General features: G+C 37.2%; 1 protein-coding gene across 2 annotated transcripts in view; it reads right to left on the minus strand.

Moving 5' to 3' along the window:
- Nucleotides 1-1,180: 1,180 nt before the first annotated feature.
- USP46 (ubiquitin specific peptidase 46) overlaps nucleotides 1,181-23,733 on the minus strand; it is a 33,708-nt gene continuing 11,155 nt past the window's right edge. For both annotated transcript variants that reach the window (XM_057366794.1, XM_057366792.1), the window contains exons 2-9: nucleotides 21,517-21,597; nucleotides 20,509-20,722; nucleotides 18,040-18,269; nucleotides 14,581-14,657; nucleotides 9,716-9,799; nucleotides 9,223-9,420; nucleotides 8,500-8,578; nucleotides 1,181-7,561 (exon numbers count right to left, since the gene is read on the minus strand). In XM_057366794.1, the coding sequence (XP_057222777.1) occupies nucleotides 7,460-7,561; nucleotides 8,500-8,578; nucleotides 9,223-9,420; nucleotides 9,716-9,799; nucleotides 14,581-14,657; nucleotides 18,040-18,269; nucleotides 20,509-20,722; nucleotides 21,517-21,597 (1,065 nt within the window). In that variant the 3' untranslated portion in view covers nucleotides 1,181-7,459. The remainder of the gene's footprint in view (nucleotides 7,562-8,499; nucleotides 8,579-9,222; nucleotides 9,421-9,715; nucleotides 9,800-14,580; nucleotides 14,658-18,039; nucleotides 18,270-20,508; nucleotides 20,723-21,516; nucleotides 21,598-23,733) is intronic.

Below are 23,733 nucleotides of genomic sequence, written 5' to 3' on the forward strand. Positions count from 1 at the left end.
CTACCACAATTGAGTTTTCTTTTGAGATGAAATTATATTATTTTTAACATTTCTCGGTTTATCTGGTGCACAGAACATAACACCATCTAATGTAAAATGATGAGTCTAAATCATACAAAGGACTAAGGAACAGAGATGTAGGTAAACATAATACAGCTTCTAGGAAAGTGCATTTCTGAAGTGACAGAAATTTTAGTGAAGCCCATGTACAGTGATTGTGTGTCCTGCTGCTGGAAACTTTTTCTTGGTTTACTTGTACACCATAAATTCTATTTCTTCAAAATTCTATTTCTTAAAAGAGAGGATTTGGGATTATTTGTTTCAGTCTTCTCCTGTTTTTAAACTTCTGTCTCCATCCTGCAGTCAAATGCTTATGTCCTAATAACCCAGGAATAAATTTGAAGGTACATCAAATATTTTTAATTTGAGAGGAAATATGTCCATAAGATGTGAAATGGTTTCCAGCCTAGTCCTGATGTGTCAGAAACCTTACAGCTGTAAATATTAGCTGTAAATATTACATGCAGTTTGACAGCTGTGTTTGATTTTGGTTCCCTAAATGATCCTGAAGGAATAGAGAATCCATTTAGACAGGATCAAGAAACCCCAGTCTTTTATTTATCTCACTTTTGAGAATGTAAATTGTGTTTGTTGATGAATAACTTTAGGAAATCAGCTGACTACAGCAAYCTTTCAACTCTGAAAAAATCTTAGCCCTCATCAGCAAAATCCTTTCCCACTCCAGTAGTCACAGGTAAAATCCCAGGCTAAAARGGCTCATTGTTGCCTGAAGCAAAAGGTAGTTCAGTTCTGGCTGATTTTGATTCTGTTCAGTTTTAGCTGAAACACTGAAGCTCAGAAGCACTGACAGGGTCAGTGGTGTGCTTTAACTGGGTACAGCTCAGCCATACAGCTGTACGTATATTTCACCAAGACAATATACAAACTACATGCAAAACTTGTGCCTTTAAATCCCTTCAGAGGAAGTCAGCCCACGTGATGAAACATTCCCTGAAGTCACTTAAAACACGATGATCCCAAAAAAGGAAATAAAAATCAAGCAACAGAAGTCACCTGAAAGCACACAGGTAATCTGACACTCAGAAGCTGTGAAACAACCAATGTCAATCTTCAGCCTTAGTAGGGCTCCAGCTGAAATCAAARCAAATTGAATGGAAGCAAGATCAGCTAGGGAGTTTATTTTATGTAAAATATAAACATGTTAACAGGAGAAAATACTGTTTTCTTATGTTACAACCTTAATAACCAACATGATTTTTATCTTACAGTTCTGCAGGTGGCGCAGGGTTCAATTACATGTACATGACGATTAAAAAGAGCAGATATTTTTCTGCACACATACACCGAGTATTGTATGTTCTACTAGAAATCCAGTATTTTCAYGTGTCCCCAATTGTGTGCTTCATCATTTGACTATCTCTTATTCCATTTTAAAACCTAGCACAAAATTTTAAGTAGTTTTATTATGATTGCATCATTTTGACAGGTAGAGAGGGACTATATATTTACAAACAGATACACATATTCAAAGTCTCCCAAAAACCCCAACCTTTTCCATATTTCATCCTCTTCTCTTTCTTCTTTCTCCTACCCTACACTCATATTTCTACAGGGTGTGGTGGCTTTACTCCTAAAGCATCATGATAGGTTCCAGAGCTTGTTAGGTCTTTTTTAATGAAAGCCACAAGACGAGAAAATTGTCTCCAGGAAAAGCACTGGAACCTGTAACATGGCTGCCCTGATGTTGCTCTTGCTGTTAGAGAGTTGAGAGAAGAAACAATTTAGTATGTRGACACAGCCTGGCATGGGACATTTGACATTTCAAACATGAACATCATTGCAAAAACAAAGCTGAGGTTTAAGCTCAGCCTCTTCAAGGAATGTACACCTATTAATGAGATTTTGGGGAGCGGTGCCAGAGAGGTTGCAAATATTCATTATCTACTGCAGCAAGCAACATGTTTTGCAAGATGTTTTCACAAAGGGCTTATTCCTGCCACTTTGGAACCCTAAGAGAAGGGTCACCATTACCTAAAGGATGGGGGGTAGGAAGCTGCATCTTAGTCCTATTGTGCTATTACAGAAAAGTTACTTACTCATTCATATKCTTACACACAGTGGAGTTGCCACCTGCAACACCCTCTATCAGAAGCATTAGGCTGTTRAATTGACTGCTGTGAATGGCACACACAAGCTAATTCATTTTACATAGTACAACAGTCCCAGTCTTGATAACCAAATGAAGCAGAATTCATTAAAGAAYTATAGCAACTTGGAAACCATGAATAAAGGGAGTTATTTGCAGTTTCATATTAAATCATTCAGGCAAAGCCAGCAAGGAAATCTCCTAGAGGGTAAAGAATCATTAGTATGTGAAACAGTGTGGGTTTAGCCAGACAGTCCCATCAGGTGGGCACATGCCTCCTGATAGGTTTTATTTGACCCTGTATGCTAAAGTGTGTTATCTAAATAAATCTTGTAGACAGGTTYAAGCAATCTCTTTGAAGTAATGCATATTAACTGGAAAGAAATTAAATGCATGTCTGTGGAGGCTTGCCAAAGACTATTTATACAGTAAGGGCCATATTAAATTGAGAAGAAACATCTCAGTATCAGAACTGATGCAACAGGAAAAAGTCCTGGTCTTTTCATTGATCAAAGAAAATACAGCATCTAAAACAYTAGGAATAACCATTGCATTAACAACACTGAAAGTCAGTGACTTTCTAATATGGACACCACAGAGTTTTACATCAGCACTTCTCTTACTCCACTGTCTCTCTGCTTTACATTGGCGCAGGTGTAGAGAAGAAAGATGCAAAAATTTGCTCTCCTTGCCAGCACTCACACAGTGGCCTAGAATAAATGTGGCTCATCAGATTATTCACATTTGAGACTAAACAGAGCACTGATAAAATGGTAGAGACCTGTMTTATCAGCTGACTGACAGCCGACTCTGTGTTCAGGAAAAAAGAATTCTCCTGTAAGATTTAGAACTTATCTAAATTCTAGTCATTGATAACTTTGTCACAGATTAAACTATTACAGCCATCCTCAGATGGRTGAGCAGGCAGAGTGCAAAAGAGGCTGTGAGATGTGCACTGTGAGTGCAGCTCCTCAGGTACACACTGATGTGGTAGCAGACACTCAGTAAATGCTGCATCCTTTTTTCATATGAGCAAATATGTATGAAAATGCTTGGGCTTTCCCAATTTACAACCAAAATAGGACTACAGGCCTAAAAATGGAAATTGAGTTGTTACTGGAGACATCGGATCACAAGCAAACGGCTGCAAAAGCAGTAAGACAAAGGGCAAAATGCTAAGCTGATTGGAATTTCACAAGATTGACATTGTTGCTTAAAGTGCTTGGGTTGATTACATTTAAAAAAACAAAAGTACATAAAAATTAAAGCAAAACAAATAATATTAACCACTTAAGTTATTATACAAATACAGTAACAGACCAACAAAAGAACAATAAATTAAAACAAACCCTTCTAAAAGATACTAGCAAAGAACAGATACACAGCCAAAACTTGTTAAAATTTCTAGTATTCATTCRGCTGTAAGACACTGCTCACAACTATCAGCCACAAGCAGCAAAAAGATAAAATAAGAAGGGTCTGCTGTCGAGAGGCATCAAATCACTGCCAGCTGCAAGCTGGCAGCTCAGGTGCCAAGTACATGATGCTGGAATAGATGAGTGACTGAAATGTAATGTCTGCAGATAAAAGACAGGTTGTGTAGCACTTCAGGACCCATCATGTAAGGTGAATTTCCACTTAATTTTATTAGGTCTTTAATATTTTTATTAAACCTGGTATGAGGGAAACTCCTACTGTTTCCTTTACTCAAATTGCTAAAGGGACACAACTCTTCCTTCATTATCTAGTACTCTGAGGTAAATAAATTATTAAAGTAGAATTGACAGGAGTAATTTTGGGACTTAATTTCAAAAAGGTGTTCTGCTTCACTGGCATGGCTTTTCCATCACTCTGCTCTTCTGCYTCCCTCTGCTATGTCCCCAAATTAGAAATTACATAAAATCCCGACAGACTATTCTGGAAACAAAAAAAAAAGAGTTCTGAGCTCATCCTCTAAGATAACTGATTCAACAGCACTGCAGTGCTCTGGAAACACAGCACAAGAAAAAAGATGTTCTTTTTTCTGAGTAGGGAACATAGTAATAGGATTTATAAATCTCAGCAACAGCWTGGGAAACAACCAGAAAACTTCAATTGTTCTAAGACCCAATATACCCGGAACATGAACACCATAAAATTCAGTCATTTTAGGGAAGCACAGAATACTATCAGACACCTGTGCTAGCATTTTGTATTCTAGCTGCTACCTGAAAAGCTTTTATTGTCTTAGGTATTTTTCCATTCTTTCATAAGGGACTGGAAATCTATGCATAAGCATAAGAGAAAAGGGATTATGCTTTATTTAATCAACTAAAATACTTTACACCATGATTGTTCCTATAGGGATCCCAATCCTGCAAAACTTGTGCAAATGTGTTTAATTTGACAAAGATTYCTCTGCCTAGACTGGCATTATTCATATAGCTGTGATGGACAGCTTTTGGACTGCAATCAAGACATTCAGCACACTAGACACTGGATCCAATTTCTAGAATTGTGACTGCAGTTTTTTTGATTTTTTTTATCAAGAGAAAATGTCCCCTAATTTAGCTAGTGTTAGTATAAAGTGTGTATTTCACAATTTTTCAGAGCTGATGTCGTACTTATGTTAAGCTGATACTAGTGCTCTGATCTTTTCATGGGCTAGCATGAATTTAAAATGTTATTTCATATTTTATGAAAAGGTTAATGCTAGTAATTTTACTCTCAATAACTTACTGCAATGATTTGTATGTTTTACAATCTAGAGCTGTCTTGTAGTGGAGAAAACCAGAAATTATTATCCTGTACTTTAGCATTCAAGTATTAATCAATACTATYAACCTTTTAAAAACCAGTTTTCGCATAAGTCAATTGAAATAAAGAACATGCTTCCTAAAATTGAACTGATTTAAAAATTAGTTTTAAAAGTTACTTTTCATATAAACATGAACCCTGAAAATTTCAAACACCTTAAGTATTGTTTTGCTGCTCTTTTAAAACTAAAGAATCTTGAAAGAATGTTCAGCAGTAAACTGCAAAATACAGACATTAACCAGCACTAGATAATGCTGATCTGGAAAGTGATTTCATTCACAGTGAGAAAACCTTACCCATTTTAAAAGGCCAGTAATTATTATATTTTTATACAGWAATTCTGAATGCTTACAAATAGATCAATTAAAGAGGGATTTGCAGGTTTAGCTTTTCAGTGGTAAAGCTMCTGGGTCCCAGTGAGAGTTGAGGTCTCCTGTAAGATGTCTATCTTCTATATTAGAGATGGAACATTTCATTCGGACATCAATAAAAGAACCAGAACTGCATCCTAATTATGCTTGTCTTGAGCCTGCATACCAGCCTTCATTCATGTGAGTGATCTCTGCAGACCACTTCTGTCATTCACTTAAGTAAATGCTCTAAGGTTACATTCTATGTCTGTTTTCTTCCACCACTATAATAATATGATAATTCACAAATAAACTTAGCAGAAAAGTCAACTTCTGTTTCTCATTCAGTATAAAGTGCTACATTGCCTTAGTTTACAAAGTGGCCATTGATAAATCCAACTGAACTTCAAAGGATGTTACAGTAGAAGCTAGTACTTCATTTTCACCATAATTTCACAAAARGTATTTCACATTCACAGTAGAGTACAATGACAAACATTATTCTCTCTTCTACAGAAGACTAAAATATGAGGTGTAGCTGCAGTTCAAAAGCCATTTCTTGAAATGGAGTGTCGGCCATAAAGTGTCAGGCAGGCTTCTTAAAGAAAAGGACCAAAAGCAACATTGTCTAATAAATACATAATGAGTGAATAAACTATAACAGGTAGAAATAAATTTTGTGAGATGAGAATATTTCCTAGTAAATACTAAACCAACTATCAGTCCCCATAAAGACAAGAAGAGTGGTTTTGCTCTTGATGTCATTGGAATAGGACTTTGGCTACTGAAGTTCAAGAATTGTATAATGGAGTGAAAGTGTCAAACTGAGCAAGGTATCAAACTCAGTATTACCACTGACTCAAGCCACTATCGATCTCTTCTCATACCCTATTGATACTTTCTTCTGCATTTATTCTTTGCCAAATTAAAGGTATTCAGGTGAATTCAGAAATTTTATTAGCCAGTGCATGAGAAGCGCCAGCCAAATTCACCCAGGAAAATCACAAACTAAGCCTTTCTTRGTGAGCCTTTTTATGTTTTTTAAATCAAGCACTCCAGATCCCTATCTGTTTCTGTGGTAACAAAATGCTTTCAAATATGACCAAAATGTTAGGGATGATATATACATGATAGTGTGTAAACTAGTGGTTGCTATGTAACATGTTTCTAAGAAATGGACTCTGTCTTGAGAAATTAAAATGGGACACACAGATATTTAGAAAATTGCAGGACCAAGCTGTGTGTGTCTACAAACAAGGCTTATTTAAATGGAYTGGGTAATTTCAGCCCTGCTGGATATGTTACATGGGACCAGTGTTGCAATCTTTGCGAATTCAATCAAAGTAAACAATCTGTGACATCATTTTAACAAAAAGATCAATTTCTATAAATGTAATTTATCTCTGTATCATATGTGTCATCTTACTCCCTTTATACCAGTGCTCTGTAAATTCTGAAATTTCACCTCATCTCTACTRTCTCATGACAAAGTGACTGAAAATACAGAATTACTTAGTTCCAGTGTAATTTATATCCCTCTATGTAATTTATATCCCTCTAGGTCTGTGGTCATGCACTGAAAATTTTTAACAACCAACACTAAAATTATTTTGGAAGAACATCTTTTATGCAGCAGAGTAAYATACAAAAAAATCCCCTATACAACCACAGCTCAAATCATCATGAAATGGATTCTTTTCCTTACACTTAAAAGGGGAAGTATATGTCAGGATGTATTTAAAGGAATGCTTTGTGAATCAACACACTCCAAAACCATTTAGAAAGATTTAAGTMATTTTGCCCTAAATGTAACGAATGCTTCCATAAAAAATACTACTCTAGGTGTATTTGGTTTTACAGTTGACATCCAAATCTTATTATTTGTAAATATTAGTCCATATAAATTCCACTWAAATCTGACGCCAATTAGCTCTTCAATCAGACTTAAAAAACTACAATCCCCCCCAAACAAAGTTCTGAATGTCAAAAATGGACGGTTATAGTCATCATCACAWAGACCATTTAATAGGAGACAGAGTGTATTGTTGTTCAACCATCCGAGATGTGGTCTGTGTGACAGTTCAGGGGAGCCATCACCTTCTTTTGCCTGCAGCATTGTTGTGCGCAATTATCACAGTTTGCCAAGTCACTCTCTTGACTGATAGAACAAAATATAGCCAGATTCTGAATTTTTCGATATATCAGAGGTCAGACCATAGAATTCTTCAATTGCTTGAGCATCTATTTTCTGCAAAATAAATATTTGTTTTTAATATGATGTTRGACAAAACAAATACCAAACACAGATTAAACAACTGTATGAACAGAAAAGACAAATCCAATTATTTGTTTTGAGGTAGCAATTTGCAAATTCTGTTTGCAATTTAAACAGTGAAAGGATAATGTTCRGGGCTGAGCCTTGCTCTTCTCTCTCATGCAAGTCATAGACATGTTTCTATCACTGATCCTAATGAATTAGGCTTTTTCTAATAACAGAGAGATTCCTTGGAATGCAGTTGTGAACATGGTTAAAAGACATAAATGTGACCACATGATCCCATCTTTCTCAGATTTCCAGAAACCTTCTTCAAGACATGCCCTACCCAGCATCCAGTGCTTGCTTTCCTTAACTCTTGGGAAATCAGATTCAAGACTTGAGTTTTGCCAGTGCCACAATGRCATAAAGGGTTTGCTTAATGAATTTCAGAATGCTTAGACAGAATCTATAATAATTGTGGGAGAGACACTAATCCACATTTAAGCAATCCCAGACCAACAACAGAACTCAGACTTTCTTGTAACTTCCCTATTTTTCAAAATTGAAAATTCCACAGCAATGTTAGCTTTACTTAGTTCAATTTCGTTAAGTGATAAGGTTTAAATTAAATAAATTGATTYTATAGATACAGAAACTCTTAGAAAATTAAACTCTTAAAGTCATTTGATGTTGCTATAAAATAAAAACTCCCCTGACATTGACAGAGCAAACTACAGCATTTATAGTTTTGTTTRCAATCTTTCTTCCTAACAGAGATGAACTAAGTGTTACATTACAAAGTGTGGCTTTGCAGCTGCAGTTGCAAAGTAATGTGGTAATCTCTACCCAGTTTTGGATAAAAATTTTAATGCCAAGTAGAGAAGCAAATGTAAATACCAAGTTGTGCTTATGACTTTCAGCATACTGACCTCTACAATGTCATCATCAAACAAGAGCCAAAATCCATGACTTTTTACGATAGTAATGTAATGCCCCCGATTTGGTCCACTAGAAAGCAAAACAAAAATCCAAACCACAAAATATTAGAAAATACTATTGAGTCCATTTTGAYAAGACATGTTTGTTTATGAAATTACAACTAAATGTCATGAAAAACATAGTAAGCCAACATCTGGTGGTACACTAGACACTTAGTCCTTTCACCTTTGCATTAAGTTGTTTTAAAGCTCATCAACTGAAAATTAAAGATCTTGTTTTCATCTGCCAAGGCCATTTGCAAATTAACCTACAGAACACCTAACAAGTAGGCATCAACTATTTTTAAAATTTAATGAACTAAGTATAGAGGGGAAAACTGACCAAGGTGATCAGGTGGGGAGCCTACATGCTGACAGCCTCTGGCCCTCACAGAGTCCTGGCTCCCAAWGTTTTTAAGTGGTTTCATGAAGAAGGAGGTAGTTTCATCAATCGAAACCAAACTGGTGATTTTTGGAGACCTGAGACACTATTTCTTAAACAAGTACCAATTTAAGAGGGAAGTTGGCTAAAAGGTTCAGCCCAAGGCACATGCAAGTCAGTGCAGCAGCAGGGTTTAATACCTGCCTCCCACTCTTCCACACATTTTGTCAGGGATGCCCCTGCCCTTGTCAAATGTCTGGCAACAGCCTGTAACACACATGAAAGTCCATTACCTGCCACAGTGAACAACAACAGCTACCAGGTCGTACATCCGATCCAGGTTGACGGCATCGCCAGATGTGTTGAAGAGACGCAACTCCAGAGGAAACACTACACGGTAAGACAGCTTAGTGTACCTGTGCAATTGCTCCATGTACTTGAATCTCTTGAGGTGTAAGGCAAGAATCATTGGCAGTTTTTTTACTCTCATCCTGTGAAATTATTAAGAATGCATATGATAAGCACCTGACCAGTCCAAAGCCATTCTCTCTTCCCTTAATGAGTAAATGTTTGCATTACAGAAGCACTTTGTAAGCGACAGTAATCAACCAGCAGTAGCTTCTAGACTAAGACACATGCCTTTAAATCTGTCTGCAGGTTCTCTGGTTCATGCAGAGAATGCATTTGGGAGTTAAGGCTTCTAGATATCTAAACAAAATAAATATCAAGGAGGGAGTTTGTCAGAACCCAGGATGGACATGGTGAAACAGCCTGCTCTTTGCTTACCTCTTCTGTGCCTCTTGTTTACTGCAGCAAGTTTCACAGTAGTATTTCTGTTCACTACATAGTGTCTCTGTGTTACTGAAGTCTCTGTAAATAAGTACAATCATTAGTTATGAATGGATATGAACACATTTGCCCCACTTGGGCTGATGAACTGGAACCCAAAAGTCACACAGGATGAAAACTTCACCCAGTTCAGTTTTCTAAAGCATCTGAAGCAACTGTACTGTGGTCTGCAAATGGACTTAAGGTATTTGGTTGCTATGACAAGTTTTATTAGGAGCTTCTATAATTCAARTGGAGGGTCAGGTATCTCAAAATGGGACCCATATCTGGTCTCTCACACACAAAGGGGCTGCCCAGACTTGGGTATAGTCACACAATCCATCGAGTTTCTTTTAAAATTATTTGCRAAGTGAAGCAACTTCAAGTGCACTTCTGTCCTCCTGAAATAGCTCACATTTTATGGTGTTCTTTCATAAGATAGGTTTGAATCCTCTTACACATAAAAAAGAAATTGAACTCATTTTCCTGCATCCCCTAAACTTTGAAAAGTCATCCAGAAGCTTTTGGATTATACCTTTTTATTTTCTAAAAAAGGAAAGAGGCAGCTGGTATAGAAAATGTTGTCAATCCTGATCAAGTAAATACACTTGGAGATATTTCTGGATTGAGCTTTTGAAGTGACAAAGACAGAGGAAGCATAGGTTCCTATAGCATGGTTTGATAGCATCTCTCAGTTCACAGAAAAGATTTGTTGGAAGTCACTGTGCTGATATGCTTTGGAGCAGAATTTTAGGTACCTAAAATCACATAACTGAAAAAAAAAAMCCCTAACTAGTAATTTTTTTAGTCTCCTCTAGTGTTACATTGCAGCTGAACGGGTGTTTTGAGAACTGCAAATATAAGCACCTATCTTCCATTTTAAACACATGTATTTTCTTGCGACCTTGGGTCTTAAACAGATATATCAGAAGGTATAGAACTGTCTCATTGATTGCCCCTACCTTGTACCTGACAGCCTTCTGAACTCCAGGTAAATTCAGACCCATTCAGACCCAAATAAATCCCATTCTACCAYTGCAGTTCACATGCATGGAGGCTGAAGCCACACAAACTGCAACTTCATCCTGCTCTCACAGTAGGCAGTACCAGAATTGTCTTACAACACAAAGCGGGGATTCTGGATGATTATTTCTGCCTGACATCATCACGCCAGGGGTAGATGGGAGAGATGAAGACTATATAGTTTGCTAGGCCATTGATATTAGAAGTTAATTACATAACTTCATACAAATTTAAGGTTAACAAAGAAGCACTTTATATGACTGCATAATATTTTTAATAACTGAGAATACCTTCACTGATTTATTTTCTTTATATGGTCTTAACACTTATGAAAAAGTGCTGAAATTTAGGAAAAAAACCCAATCTTTTTAAAGATAAGTTACACCTAAACTTCAATCATAAGTATATTCTTTTATCTAAAATAAAAATAAAGCATTATCACTGGTAAGGATTTACCTCACTGGTAAGCACTGATCTCAGATATCTGATTTCACATTTGAATTTAAACACAAAATTAACTGAATTCAGCCAATTTCCCTGAAAAACATGTTAGCCTTTCAGGGAATCATAACTGAAGAGCTGAAACTTTAGAAAACATTAGAGATGAGTTGTATGAGTAGAGAACATAAAGATGCAAAATTCAATAGAAGTTGCTTGTGAAAGTCTTCGGTCTGTTGTTATAGAAAGAGTCTAAAGATTATTTTCAAAGCCTAAAATTTAAAAAAAAAAAAGCAAACAAATTTGGGGAATTTATTAGTGCTCTTCCTGCCTCAAAGTGAAGCAATGGAAATAATATTTTTCTAACATGAAAAAGCATGCACAGATGGTAGGAGTCTGTTATATTGTTTTGTTCTATGCCAAGTCCCCCATGAAAATTAATTAAAAACTCAAAAGAGTTTCTGAATTCCTTTTAAAATGTGCTAGTTATTCTGATGCTGTTAATATTTACTAGTAGCATTATTTATTAGCAGTAGCATTTATTTATTTAGTAGTAGCAGTATGGTATCTACTATTAGCAATATTAGAAAAAAAAATTTCACTGAAAGAATGGTTAAGAATTAAAATAATTGTAACTTCGGTAGCTCTTTCAGTAATTGAGAATTTTCAGCACAGCACTTATAACAGATGTTAAAYAGTTAAAAACAACAGTTCATTGACAGGAATTCACGAAGTATGCATGTGCAAGAGCAACAGTCTTGCAGAACTCTTCTCTAGACCTGCAAAGCTAGTTTCAGGATATGTCTTGTCTTTCCTATTAATAGTCTAATCTGCACTCTGTATGTTACTTTGGCAAGAGAAAGAAATTTTTAAATACACCTGCTCAAGATGTACTAACTAATCATTGACCTTGTGCTTCCACGGTCTGTCTCTACAGCCTCCATGCTACAGTGTGAAAGATAYTTTCTATTGTTTGTATGCATAAATAACATGAATATTCTGTTTTAAGGGATGAGAGAGTCCTTAGTGTAATATAAAAGCAGGTTAAGTCAGGATCAAACTGACTGGTAAACTTTGCAACTTCTAGCAGAAATAAAAATAATGGATATKTACTATATTGTGCTGCTAATGTAAAAAAACAATCAGAATAAATGACAGGTGATGATTCTCCTGTTCAATAGTAAATAGCACCCTGTACCTCCCACCCCAAGAAAAGAAAAATTGGGATTTTGCTTTCCTTTATTTCCAAAAGGAGCAATGGGTGTATTTCAAAATGCATGTCATGCTGTTGGAGTTAAGGCCGAYACTACACTGGAATGCTTAAAGAAATTCAGGGCATCTGTTTTTCTCAGGATTGTATAGATCTCTGCTGGAATATTATGCCTTTTTCTATATAGCTGCACTTTGAAGAGAGAGATTCTATTGGAGCAAAGTCTGAAGAGTACCAAACATGTGCAGAGATATAGATGATAGCCTGAGAAGAAAAAGTTGAATGACCTTAGGCTGTTTAAATTAAAAATAAAGTGATTACATTCTTCCTGTATATTAAATGCTACTGTTAGGGTGTAACCTCTGGTTTATGTCTAGAGTACACAGGACAAGCAGAAATAGGCTTGAACTTAAATAGCAAAGATTCATATTWCACAGCAGGAAAAATCTTAGTAGTAGTAAGAAAAGGAGGGACTGGGATAGACAATTGAGATATTACTGCTAAAAACATCTTCTGGAACAGATTGGAGAAGCATCCTGTCTGACAAGGAAATAGGGGGTAACCTCTTTGAAGTCACTTTCAACTCCACCTGTTAGTCACAATAGTGCAGTTGTAGTTCTTCCACATCTTAAGCTGCAGCCACTGTCTGTCCAGTAGTAGTGGTATGCTTACTGAAGTACTCTGTCTTTACATAAAAAGGCCTTTTCCAACAAAACATTTCCAAGAAGACAAAAGACCAAGAAATTAAATAAAAAGCTGGAGAAAGCTGAAGGACAGATGGTAAATTATATAGTGCAGCAGTGTCTGAAAAGTTCACCAGACTCAGCTGTAAAAAAGTCAGAGCTCAGTCTCCACTAACATAGAACCAAACAAGCTCAGATTAGAAAGGACCTCAAAAGGCAGTGCAGCATCACTGCAGCTCGGTGGGATTTCAAGCTGACTGAACACCAWTGGGAAAGGCAAGTAATACTGWCAAGTTCAGGGCAGTGGCTACAATRAGGAGCTCAAAAATGCGCAAACAACAGCCTGTTGTACAATACTGATACAACTATTGATTACTATAAACAGGTAAAAAGACTACAGGAGAAAAAGAGAATGCACTGCTTTCCAGAGCTTCTCTTCAGTTTGCTCACTTTTTATAGTGAGACTAGTTAGTGCAGTGTGTGCTACTTGAGGGCTAAGGATTGCCAAAGTATCCTATGGGAGACTGAACAGAAGCTGAGAAGGAAAAACGTTACTGGACCAGCACTTTAAAATGTAACAGAAGTTACTTAGCACAGTTGTGGTATTCACAGAGAAATCACCACTTTCTGACTCTGAAAATAGTTAGTACCTCACAGTCTTTCTACTTCTGTAACTAKCACCTTGGGATGAGATGCCAAGAAATCCCTCCTAGGCATTCCAGAATAACTGATAAATGCAATTTCAACCTTGAKAGCAATTTTGGAGTTTGAAGGCGTTTGACCAATTGATAATCATTACCTTAGGACAACGACATATCGTCTTAAATACAAGTAGTGGTTCAATGTATCAATGTCAAAACTCTGTATATTTTAAATCTCACAGAATAATCACCCACACAAGACTGAATTTTTTTTTTGATCTCTAAAGCAGAGATTTCTAAAGTTTTTAACAGTTAAGAGTATAGTAGGAACAGAACTGAAACTCAGAATAAAAGATTTCACATAATTTYAGGGTGAGACATAGAATAAGAAATTTCTGATAGAAAAATAGACTTTTGAAATCTTTTGTCCTCCAGGGACTCTGACACTCATTCTGCACAACACACACTTAACTTTCAACGAAGTCCTAATCAACAAAGCACTTGTATAAAAGCTTAAAGATAAGCACGTTTAAATCTCTTTGAAGCGAATTATCATTCTGCAGCAATTCTTCCAGATGACAAGGCAATCAATTATTTTCTCTGAAAGATTAATTATTTTCCTCTTTCAAACACATACATTGAAAGAGAAAGTGAGTAAAGCACACTACTGTATATTTTGCCATTAGAGAAAAAAAAACAGTTTGAAGTCTTTTTCTCCTGCTTAGGTTAAGTTCAAAACCAAATGTTATTCTACTTTTCTATACCTACTAGCCTTGAAAAATTTAGCAGTCAGACAGAACTATCTGCCAAAGAGATGCATTTATTTACCTYAGACAGTGTGTAATCGATGTATTCTGCTCCACATCAACAGAAAGGTCAAGAAAATCTTCATCTTTGCTACTAACCTGTTGCAGAAAACATACAYGTAAAACAAAGATGCCATACATCTAAATGCTGTTTATATCTTTAGCAAATGCTAAAGATATTTATTTCTGTAGAAATTGCTCTAACACAAAAATAATTAATTTCAATATTTTTGATTTTTTTTTTCTAGTTCAGTGTGAATATATTTATTAGTAATTCTACCAATCCATCTTCCATATAATTTAACTTCTGTCTGTTCCTCAACCAGTCCCATCAACCATGGGCAGTAATGACAGCCTGCTGTTCAGTAAAGGTGGGCCATCATCCCCTATAGTAACTGTGATAGGTGCATTACGTATGTTTCCTGTTATGCAACAGTCTACTTCTTTATTTTACCAGAAATTTGTTTATCCTTTTTGTAACATGTTATTCTATCTATCCACATTTTATTCTTACATAATTATTTCCACTATTAAGCATGCAATGAAGATAATTTCCAAATATGTGTCTGTCATGAAATGTCCCATTTAACTACYCTTTCTCTCTAGCAAGTATTCAGAAGGCTGGGTTTATATTTCTAGTTGACATAGCTACATTTCCTCATTGGATATTGTTCCTAGTCAATACTTTCGATTAAAAAACTAAAATATTAAAGGTAAAAATGGTTCAGAGGTAATATTTTGCAAAATCATTTTGGTATTGCCAGTCTTTTTTTGGACAGAACAAGAGAAGAAAAAGTATAATAAGGGGGTTTTATTTAAAAAATGTAAGTCCAAGTATTTTCAGAACAACAGATACTGATATTTGCTTTGAAAATTATTTTCATTAGGAGTGTTTAATYTTGAAGGTGAAGTAATGTTAAAAAAAGATGATCTAATGGATAATCCTTGTAATAATTAAACTGAGTCAAAAGAMTGCAGAATTACTAACTGCATATGAATTTGGTCATTTTCATTAACAACCCTCTTTTTAATAAAATGTTGCATGAACACCCTATRTTTTGCCTCTTAGGACTGAATTTCCCCAGAATAACTAAATTAGATGGGAGGATAGTGAAGTCCAAATCCAGAACCTCTGTGAGGGGATGAATCCATTGTTCTAGCAGAAGCCTCAAGCTCAGATTTTCATAATTCTGTGGATGTGATAGCTATGTACTACCTTGAGCTCATGTTTGTGTTATGTCAGGAATCTACAAGCCTGATGAATGCAACCCATATCAGATCTGAATGCAGAGAAACACCTTTAGCTGGATGAATTTTGATATTATCAAAGATGTACAGAGGCATAATGAACACCCAGCTGAAATGAACAGCAGTTCTTCAAACAAAAATCCTCCCTGAGATGTGATTTGATTCACAGACGACAGGAAACCACAAAACTGGCAGCAAGCAACTGCAGTATAAACTTACAGCTAAAATTTGAAAGATAAAGCATCAAAGCTTCAGAGAACATTGTGTCTCTGCAGCTGAAACTAGAGTTCTGTCAGACACRCTGAGTATCATGAGAGGTTAAATACTTGAAAAAGTCCTTGGTGAACACAATGCTTTATCAGAATACCTCAGGGAAGCTAGGAATTCTGTTATTGATTCCTGCACATCAAATATTTACTGGAAGGGCAGATGAGCTCCTTAGAGCTAGAATAAAACTAAAGGTAGCTGGAAAATCAGATTCAGACTGCACTCTTTGTAAGTGAGAATAAGAGCTGCTGAAATCTGAATGATTCTTCATGCACTACTCATGAATACTTTAGCAAAAGAATCTTTTAATCTGCTCTACTATTTTCCTAAGATTTCAAGTTACAAAAATCCAAGGGAAAAAAAGGAAAAAATATCCTGAGTAGTGTACAGTATTTCTGCATTTCGAGGAAGCTACAGACAAGTTACATTTTTCCATAAAGCTTCATCACTTTGAATTACAAGTAGGGAATTGTGCAACTGTGCTGTTACCCAAGGACACATCCCCACTTCACTACAGTATCTCTGAGTAAACACTAGATATTGATTTAGAATTAGGCCACAACCACTTAGAGAAGTTTGTCAATTAAAAAGAATTCTAAYCTTTCACTTAATTTGCTATGACCTGAGGTTTTATAATTGAAATAGATTGAATAATTCATTTTCAGTATCTGTCTCGTGTTCATTTATACAAGCTTGTTCCAAACTTGCTCCAACTTGCATTATTCATGTTGACTATCACKGTATCTCTTCTTCTCATTGCCTCACCACCCTCCTCTGACCAAGTCCCTAGAAAAGCCACATTTATTTTCTAGGAATACAGAGCTATTCTTTATGATTAGAAATATCASACTATGTTCTTTTACACATCTGGTAGAACTTGGGTAGAGTTTATCTCACCTAACTTCAGTTGTCTCAAAGTATTTAAGTCAGTTTGCTTCCTGAAGATACCTTCTCTGTGTATCTTCTCCCATCTTAATGCATCTAATCTAAAGTTGTAGTAGCAGCACTGATCTGAGTGAAAGTACATTATTCTTAGACCAGATCAATTTGTTTGCCCAGTTCTCAGCATTGCTGCACCAGCAMTTGCAACAGCTTAGAAACACCATGGACAGGACAAGCTGTTTCAGGCAAAACACCGGATAGTGCTAAAAAATTTCAGTTTCATGACAAAGCTTGGATACAGATGGAGTTCCCTGCAAAAGCTCCTTCACAATCTCCATCATYTGCAACAGGACTTGAGAAAACTAGTTCAAGTTTTGATGAACTTGATGCTTATCAACTTTGCTCTATCAAGCAAAGGTTAAGTGATGTTAATTCCAACCTTTGCAGACGGTCAGTGTCACTGCTGTCACCAAAGCAGATTTTTTCCTGTCTGTGTTACTCTTTCATGCAAACTTGCAGGAACAATTCTAAAAAAAATATTTCTTTGCTCTCTCAGTAGGAACATGTGTTTGAAAATGACAGTAATCAACAGGAAACTTGCAATCAGGTTTCTCAACTAAAACTAATTTTTACTCATAATTTAAATATAAGAGATTTCAAACTGACATCATCCTCTAGAAAATATTAGGTAGATAAAAGAAAATACATAGTTTGTTAATAATGAACACTTTGGATATCASTCACACTTGTAAGATTGAATTAACAAAAATTCATCTTAACATTTCACTTATTCATTGAATATGAATACCTTCTCTCAAAGTTGCAGTGATAAGGAAAGGTATAGATTCACTAGCAAGGATTTTAACTGTAGRTATGTATTAGCACAGCAAAACCTGGCATAGACTAGCCAAGTAATGCTTAGAAAAATAAATTTTTAGAAAAGAATATACTCACTTCAAGAAGTAAATTCTACAGGAATATCCACAATTCTCAGATGTCTGAAAAGATTCATATATTCATATACATAAAATGTATCTATCTATTAATGGGCAACAATAATGAAAAAATCTATCCCAATGCTTACGGTTTCACAGTTCAAACATCTAGTTTCGTTWGTCAGTGTTCCCTGAAAAATCTCATGCACCCAGGTGAGCTCTTGTTTATTGTTCTCTTCAGCTTCGTTCATGTTGCCATTTTTCAGTTTCCCATTTTGCTTTTCCTGTTTCTTCTCCTCCTGCAGAATGTCTGCAATGGTGTTGAGCAGGTAATTTAAAAACTCATGGGCATCCTGCTGCATGTAGTTGTCAAAGAGATCTGTGAAGAGAGAGTAAATATTGGTATAGCTGAATATCCTTTCCGCCAAGAAAGAAAATTAATTATTTCCCCAAATACTTGTAATGGCCCTTGCTCAGCATTTTATTTAGAATCATGCCAAAGAAGAACATTCACCCTGGCTTCAGTGAAGCAATTTTGGTGGAAAGCTTCATCTCACCTAAGTTTAGCTGTCTAGAAAGTTACACTCACTGGAGCTGGTTGTGTAGGCTGCCATGACAGTCAATGAAGAAAGCAAGAGCATGACTCATCCTAAATTATTTCCTCACACTAGACATTTGCTGCCTAACTTTTGTCAGCACTGACTTCCATCCATCCACACATTCCAAGTCCCTCAGACACTAAGAAACACCACAGAGTTTTGACAGAGCCCCATGGCTGGGAAAGCCAAAGGCACTGCTTGCTGACACACACTTGTGTGCTGTGTCCAGCCAGGATGAAGTGACCTTTCCTCACAGTAACCCAAGGGGTGCTGTGTTTTGTAGGTGGAGATAAAATGGGGTTGATGAAGTAATACCAGTGTTTCAGCTGATGCTGAGCAGCACTCAAATAGCATCAAGGTTGTCCCTCCAACCCTCCTGTTGCCCAAAGGCTGGTAGGCTGGGTGTGAAAGAGGTTAGGAAGGGGACAGACCTGAGGCAACTGACACAAACTGGCCAAAGTAATATTCTATGCCATGTAACTTCATGTTCATCATTAAATTCTAAGAGAAAGATGGTGGGCCTTCATTATTAAGATATATTTCTTCCAAAGAAACTCCCACACATGACAAGGTCCTACTTCCCAGGGAGTAACTGGAAATCATTTGCTGATGGGAGGTAGAGAATAAATCTCCTTTGGTTTTCTTTGCTWTTGCTTGTGATTTTTGCTTTTTTTCAGAAAATATTTAATTAAACTGCTTTGATCTCAACTCATGAGGTTTTTTTGTCTTACCTTCTCCCACTGTCCTGCTGGGACAAGGAGTGAGAGACAGGCTTGGTGGGCACCTGGCAGCCAGTCAAGGTTAACTCACCACAAGCAGTAATAGTAAAACCATCTAACAAAGCTCATTTTTCACACACAAGTCTGATGAGAAGAGACTTATCCTGCTCAATATGAAATGCTTACAGGAATAGGGGAAAACATCCCAGTGGTGATTCAGTACAGACTTCTCCAGTAAAGGCTTAACTTGCCCACCATGTCAAYGAAAAAAGAATCTGTGTTCCCAGAAATGCGTATTTTTATCCCCCTGCTCCCGAAAAAGGTCATGTAGGTTTTCTCAGAAAATATTGTAYAGAACCTTTGGCTTTATAGTGTCTAGCCTGGACATATAAGAAGGGTAATACACACTGAGTCTGGCTCTAATTTTAAAAAGCTGAAAACATAAGATCCAGTCTTTAAAAGTGATCCCCAGCAGTGTGGGGGCCTTTATCACTAGATGACTCAGAGTTAACTTTTTCACTGTTTGAAATGTCTGCTCTGAAATGAACAGTCTGCCCATTTATATGTCACCAGGAAGCAATTTCTYCCAGGTGTTTGACTCATACTTTTTCTCTACAGTCAAAGCCTCCCTGTTTCTAAGCATACCACCCACACTGATATGAATCCAGGCCAAAATGGAACTATGACAGGCTTCTTCATCTCAAGATGTTCCTCATATCCTTTAGACAGAGCTACTAAAATATTAGGTACATGCTGTTGCCAACTTAATGGGAAGAAAAGGGTGTTATGCTTCACAAAGTAACACTGTGTCTACCACTTCCGAGAACCAGAGCMGCAGCTGATGTGCAGCCGATTGACCACCACACACATACCCAGTTACTCATCCTGCAGAGTGTTCTGGAGTTGGTGGTGCCTGTAACCTTCCTAGGTCACACAGTTTCTATACTGCCAGCTGCCCTCAATGTTTTTCTTTGCCATACTTCACAAAGAAAGGATTAAAAAATTACAGAGGTGTCACCCTATTCCCAGCACTATCTCACTCTAAAATGAGGTCTGCCCCACCATGCTGTGAAAACATCATTAATTCACACACCTCTGGAGCATAGGAAATCTCATGTGGTTATTTCAAGCATAATACTGTGTACACAGACACTAAAATAATGATATATGTCACAAAGTACTAAAAGCAATTTACAAATCTAACCYGTATTTTTGATTAATATGATTACATTGCTCAATATTTATTTATACTTTTTTGATTAATGCATGAATACCTTAGAGGTTCCAGTTTTACACTTACCATTCTCTTTTCGTAACCTTGATATGAACTTCTTTGGTGGAATAACTCCAACTTTTTTCTTCTGAGTAGCAATACTGTGGAAAAGATCTGCCAGGCAAGTCAGGAGGTTTTCCTTCTTTTTCTGTTGGGCCTTGTATGATAATACATTTTCTCGAAATGGCCGGCAAAAATACAATGCCTGCAGCACGGAGTTACAGTAGCAGGTGTTCCCAAACTGCCATGTAAAATTAAAAACAAGTTTAATCCCTRGGCATCACAACAAAACTAGCTGTTCATTCAAATTCTGACTTCTGCCRCTGTCACAAACCAGCCATTCTGCTATGCAGCTGCAGTAGAAATATATTTCCAAACCCACTGTGACAGAAAAAAATATGGTGCTCTATATTAACTWGGATACAAAGTAAAGATTTCCACTTGTAAGAGAAATATTTATTGTAGTGGATTTAATTRAGCTTATTTCCACACCTGGGCTCTATCTTACTGCTCAGAAGCAGAATGACTGATGTTTTCAATGGAAAAAAATGTCTGTATCTGTATCATTTCTATGGGAATAAACAAGTGATTAAACACTCTTCTCACTCATTTTCTCCTAGGTCAAATGAAAAAGCTCCTCCTATGACTCCCCAATGCAGAATGCTGTACCTAAACTTGTACATACTTTCATCACTACCTCCCTCCCATTTCACAGCTAAAATAGACATTTAACTTTAGTGGAGTGTGTATTCTAATTCCTGGAAATATTCATAGAACAATACACTGTTCTCTCTGGGGCTGTGTGAAGCTATCTTCAAACATCTGATACCATTTTGCAACACACTTTGCCTAAAATTGCAACCTGAGCAGCATGAAAAAAAAAAAAAAGACAATCTCACATTAGAATAAGATTTTTAAGAGTAGGGGAGAGAGCAAAACAAAACAAAACAAGCAAAACCAAGAAACAAAGCAAATTTTAAGTAACATCAAAGCCACAGTATCGTATATGGGTTGACTATTGAAAATGGTACTTACATTGACCAATCCAAAGTAGTGTTCATTGATTGGAAACTGCTCTGGGCCAATGTCTTTTTCCAGAGCAGAGGCATTGGTGCCCTATACAAAAAAAAAAAAGCAAAAAACAAATCAAAACCCAACCAAATCAAGAAAATTAAAAAGATTCTAAAATAAAATTATAGGCAGTGTCAAGACAGAAAACAGTTCTTTCCTTTCAGCTATGATTAGCTATGCTAAGTCTCACTAATAGGCACACACGACAGTCTCATAAGCCAATAAAAATATTTGCAAATCTGGGTAGGGGAACTGGCCTGGCATGGACCCCCGAGTAATGACTGATTAGAAATGAACAGGTCAGAACASTGGTTCTTCCCACACCCCCTTATTTTTACTGTGTACATGGACATCTGGATCCTATTAGTCTCCTGCCTCATAAAGATACTAGTTGATCTTAAGCASAGCCCTAAAAACCACTTCCTAGATGTAAGGCAGGTTTTCTAAGCATTACTGAAACTCCTCTGGATCACTCTTAATTAATGATCGGCCCGTAACAATACTTGGGCTTCAGATTGGCACCCAGTTCTAGTAACAACATCACAAACACTAAAAGCGAATGTAATATACCTGTCATTTTGTCCTATCTAACGCCAAAGAGCACATAAATCCAAGCACAGTTACATCTCTTAGTCACTGCCCTGGTGTGGCAAGTTGTGTTCAGCTGTATCTCCACTCTAATATAGGTAACTACTGGTCTATAAGTACAACACTCATTTAGTATGTTACTGTCATTTTCCTATATTAAAATATCCATTTTTAAACAAGCCTAAATTACCAAGCAAGCAAGGTAGATCACTGCCAAAGCAAATGTCATCACTCCAATACACATTATACCCTTGGCTCCACCCCCTGACACCCTCACTTCAGATCTTATAGATATTGATGWGTTCCCCCCTCAGCTGTCCCTTGAGGCTGAACCAGCCCAGCTCCCTCAGCTTTTCCTCATAAGAGCGATGCTCCAGTCCCTTTATCATCTTTGTTACTCTTCACTGGACMYRCTCCAGGAGCTCCATGTCCYTCTTGTCCKGAGGAGCCCAGAACTGGACACAGCACTCCAGATGTGCCTCACCAGGGCTGAGCAGAGGGGCAGGATCACCTCCCTCAACGAGCTGGCAATGCCCTYCCCAATGAACTCCTGGATCCCAGTGGCATTCTCRACCTCAAGGGCACTGCTGGCTCATGGACAGCTTGTTGTTCACCAAGGACCCCCAGGTCCTTCTCTGCAGAGCTGCTTCCCAGCAGGCCAATCCCCAGCCTGCATTGGTACATRGGGTTATTTCTCCCCAGGTGCAGGACTCTGCACTTTCCTTCACAGAATTTCCTTTCTGCCCATCTCTCCAGCCTGTCGAGGCCCTTCTGAAGCGCTGCACAGCTCACTAGGGTATTGTCCACACCTCCTGGCTTTGTGTCATTGGCAAACTTGCTGAGGATGTCTCTGCCCCTTCATTCAAGCCAYTGATGAATAAGTTAAACAATACCCAGTATTGGGGGACACCACTAATGTCAGGCTTCCAACTAGACCCTGTGTCACTCATAGTAACTATCTGGGATCAGCCATTCTCAATCCACCTCACTGTCTAGTCATCCAGTCCACATTTCCTGAATTTGCCTATGGGGACATTGTGAGAGAGAGTGCCGAAAACCTTGAAGTCAAGGTAGGCATTTGCTCAGACTTCATCAGCTAAAATTTTCAAAGTAACTGGTAACTAGATTTAAACTGGTAACTAGATTCTGATGTCCCTTCCCCATCTTCTCCCCAAGGCCTGATTTGTAATTCCTCGCTGCACCTACCATCACCACTGCTTACCAAATTAGTTATTATTTCACATCAACTCATTCAAAGAAGATTATTTTAGTCAACAGAATTAATGGCATGAAACTCAGCACAGGTGCTCTTTGAGAATTTACAAGCCTTGAAAGTGAAACATCTCCTTTAAGTTGGCAGGTTCCAGAAAAGCTCCAAAGGTTTCATATTTCACATCCCCCTTCTCAGCTCTTTTTCCATTCTCTCCCTTTCTCTCACATACAGAGATCATTGCTCAGACCAAGTGCATGCTTCCCAGACTGTCCCTTTGAGGCTGAAGTACTTCATAAGCATAAGGCTTCATGAAAAGCTTCCTAAGGGATGTGTGTTCTCACCAGAATCTGCTAAACCTCAGTGAGAAACTTGGAAGAAAA

The sequence above is a fragment of the Malurus melanocephalus genome, unplaced genomic scaffold (assembly GCF_030028575.1).
Source record: "Malurus melanocephalus ecotype Western Australia unplaced genomic scaffold, MMel_1.1 scaffold_71, whole genome shotgun sequence".
Classification (NCBI taxonomy): Eukaryota; Metazoa; Chordata; class Aves; order Passeriformes; family Maluridae; genus Malurus; species Malurus melanocephalus.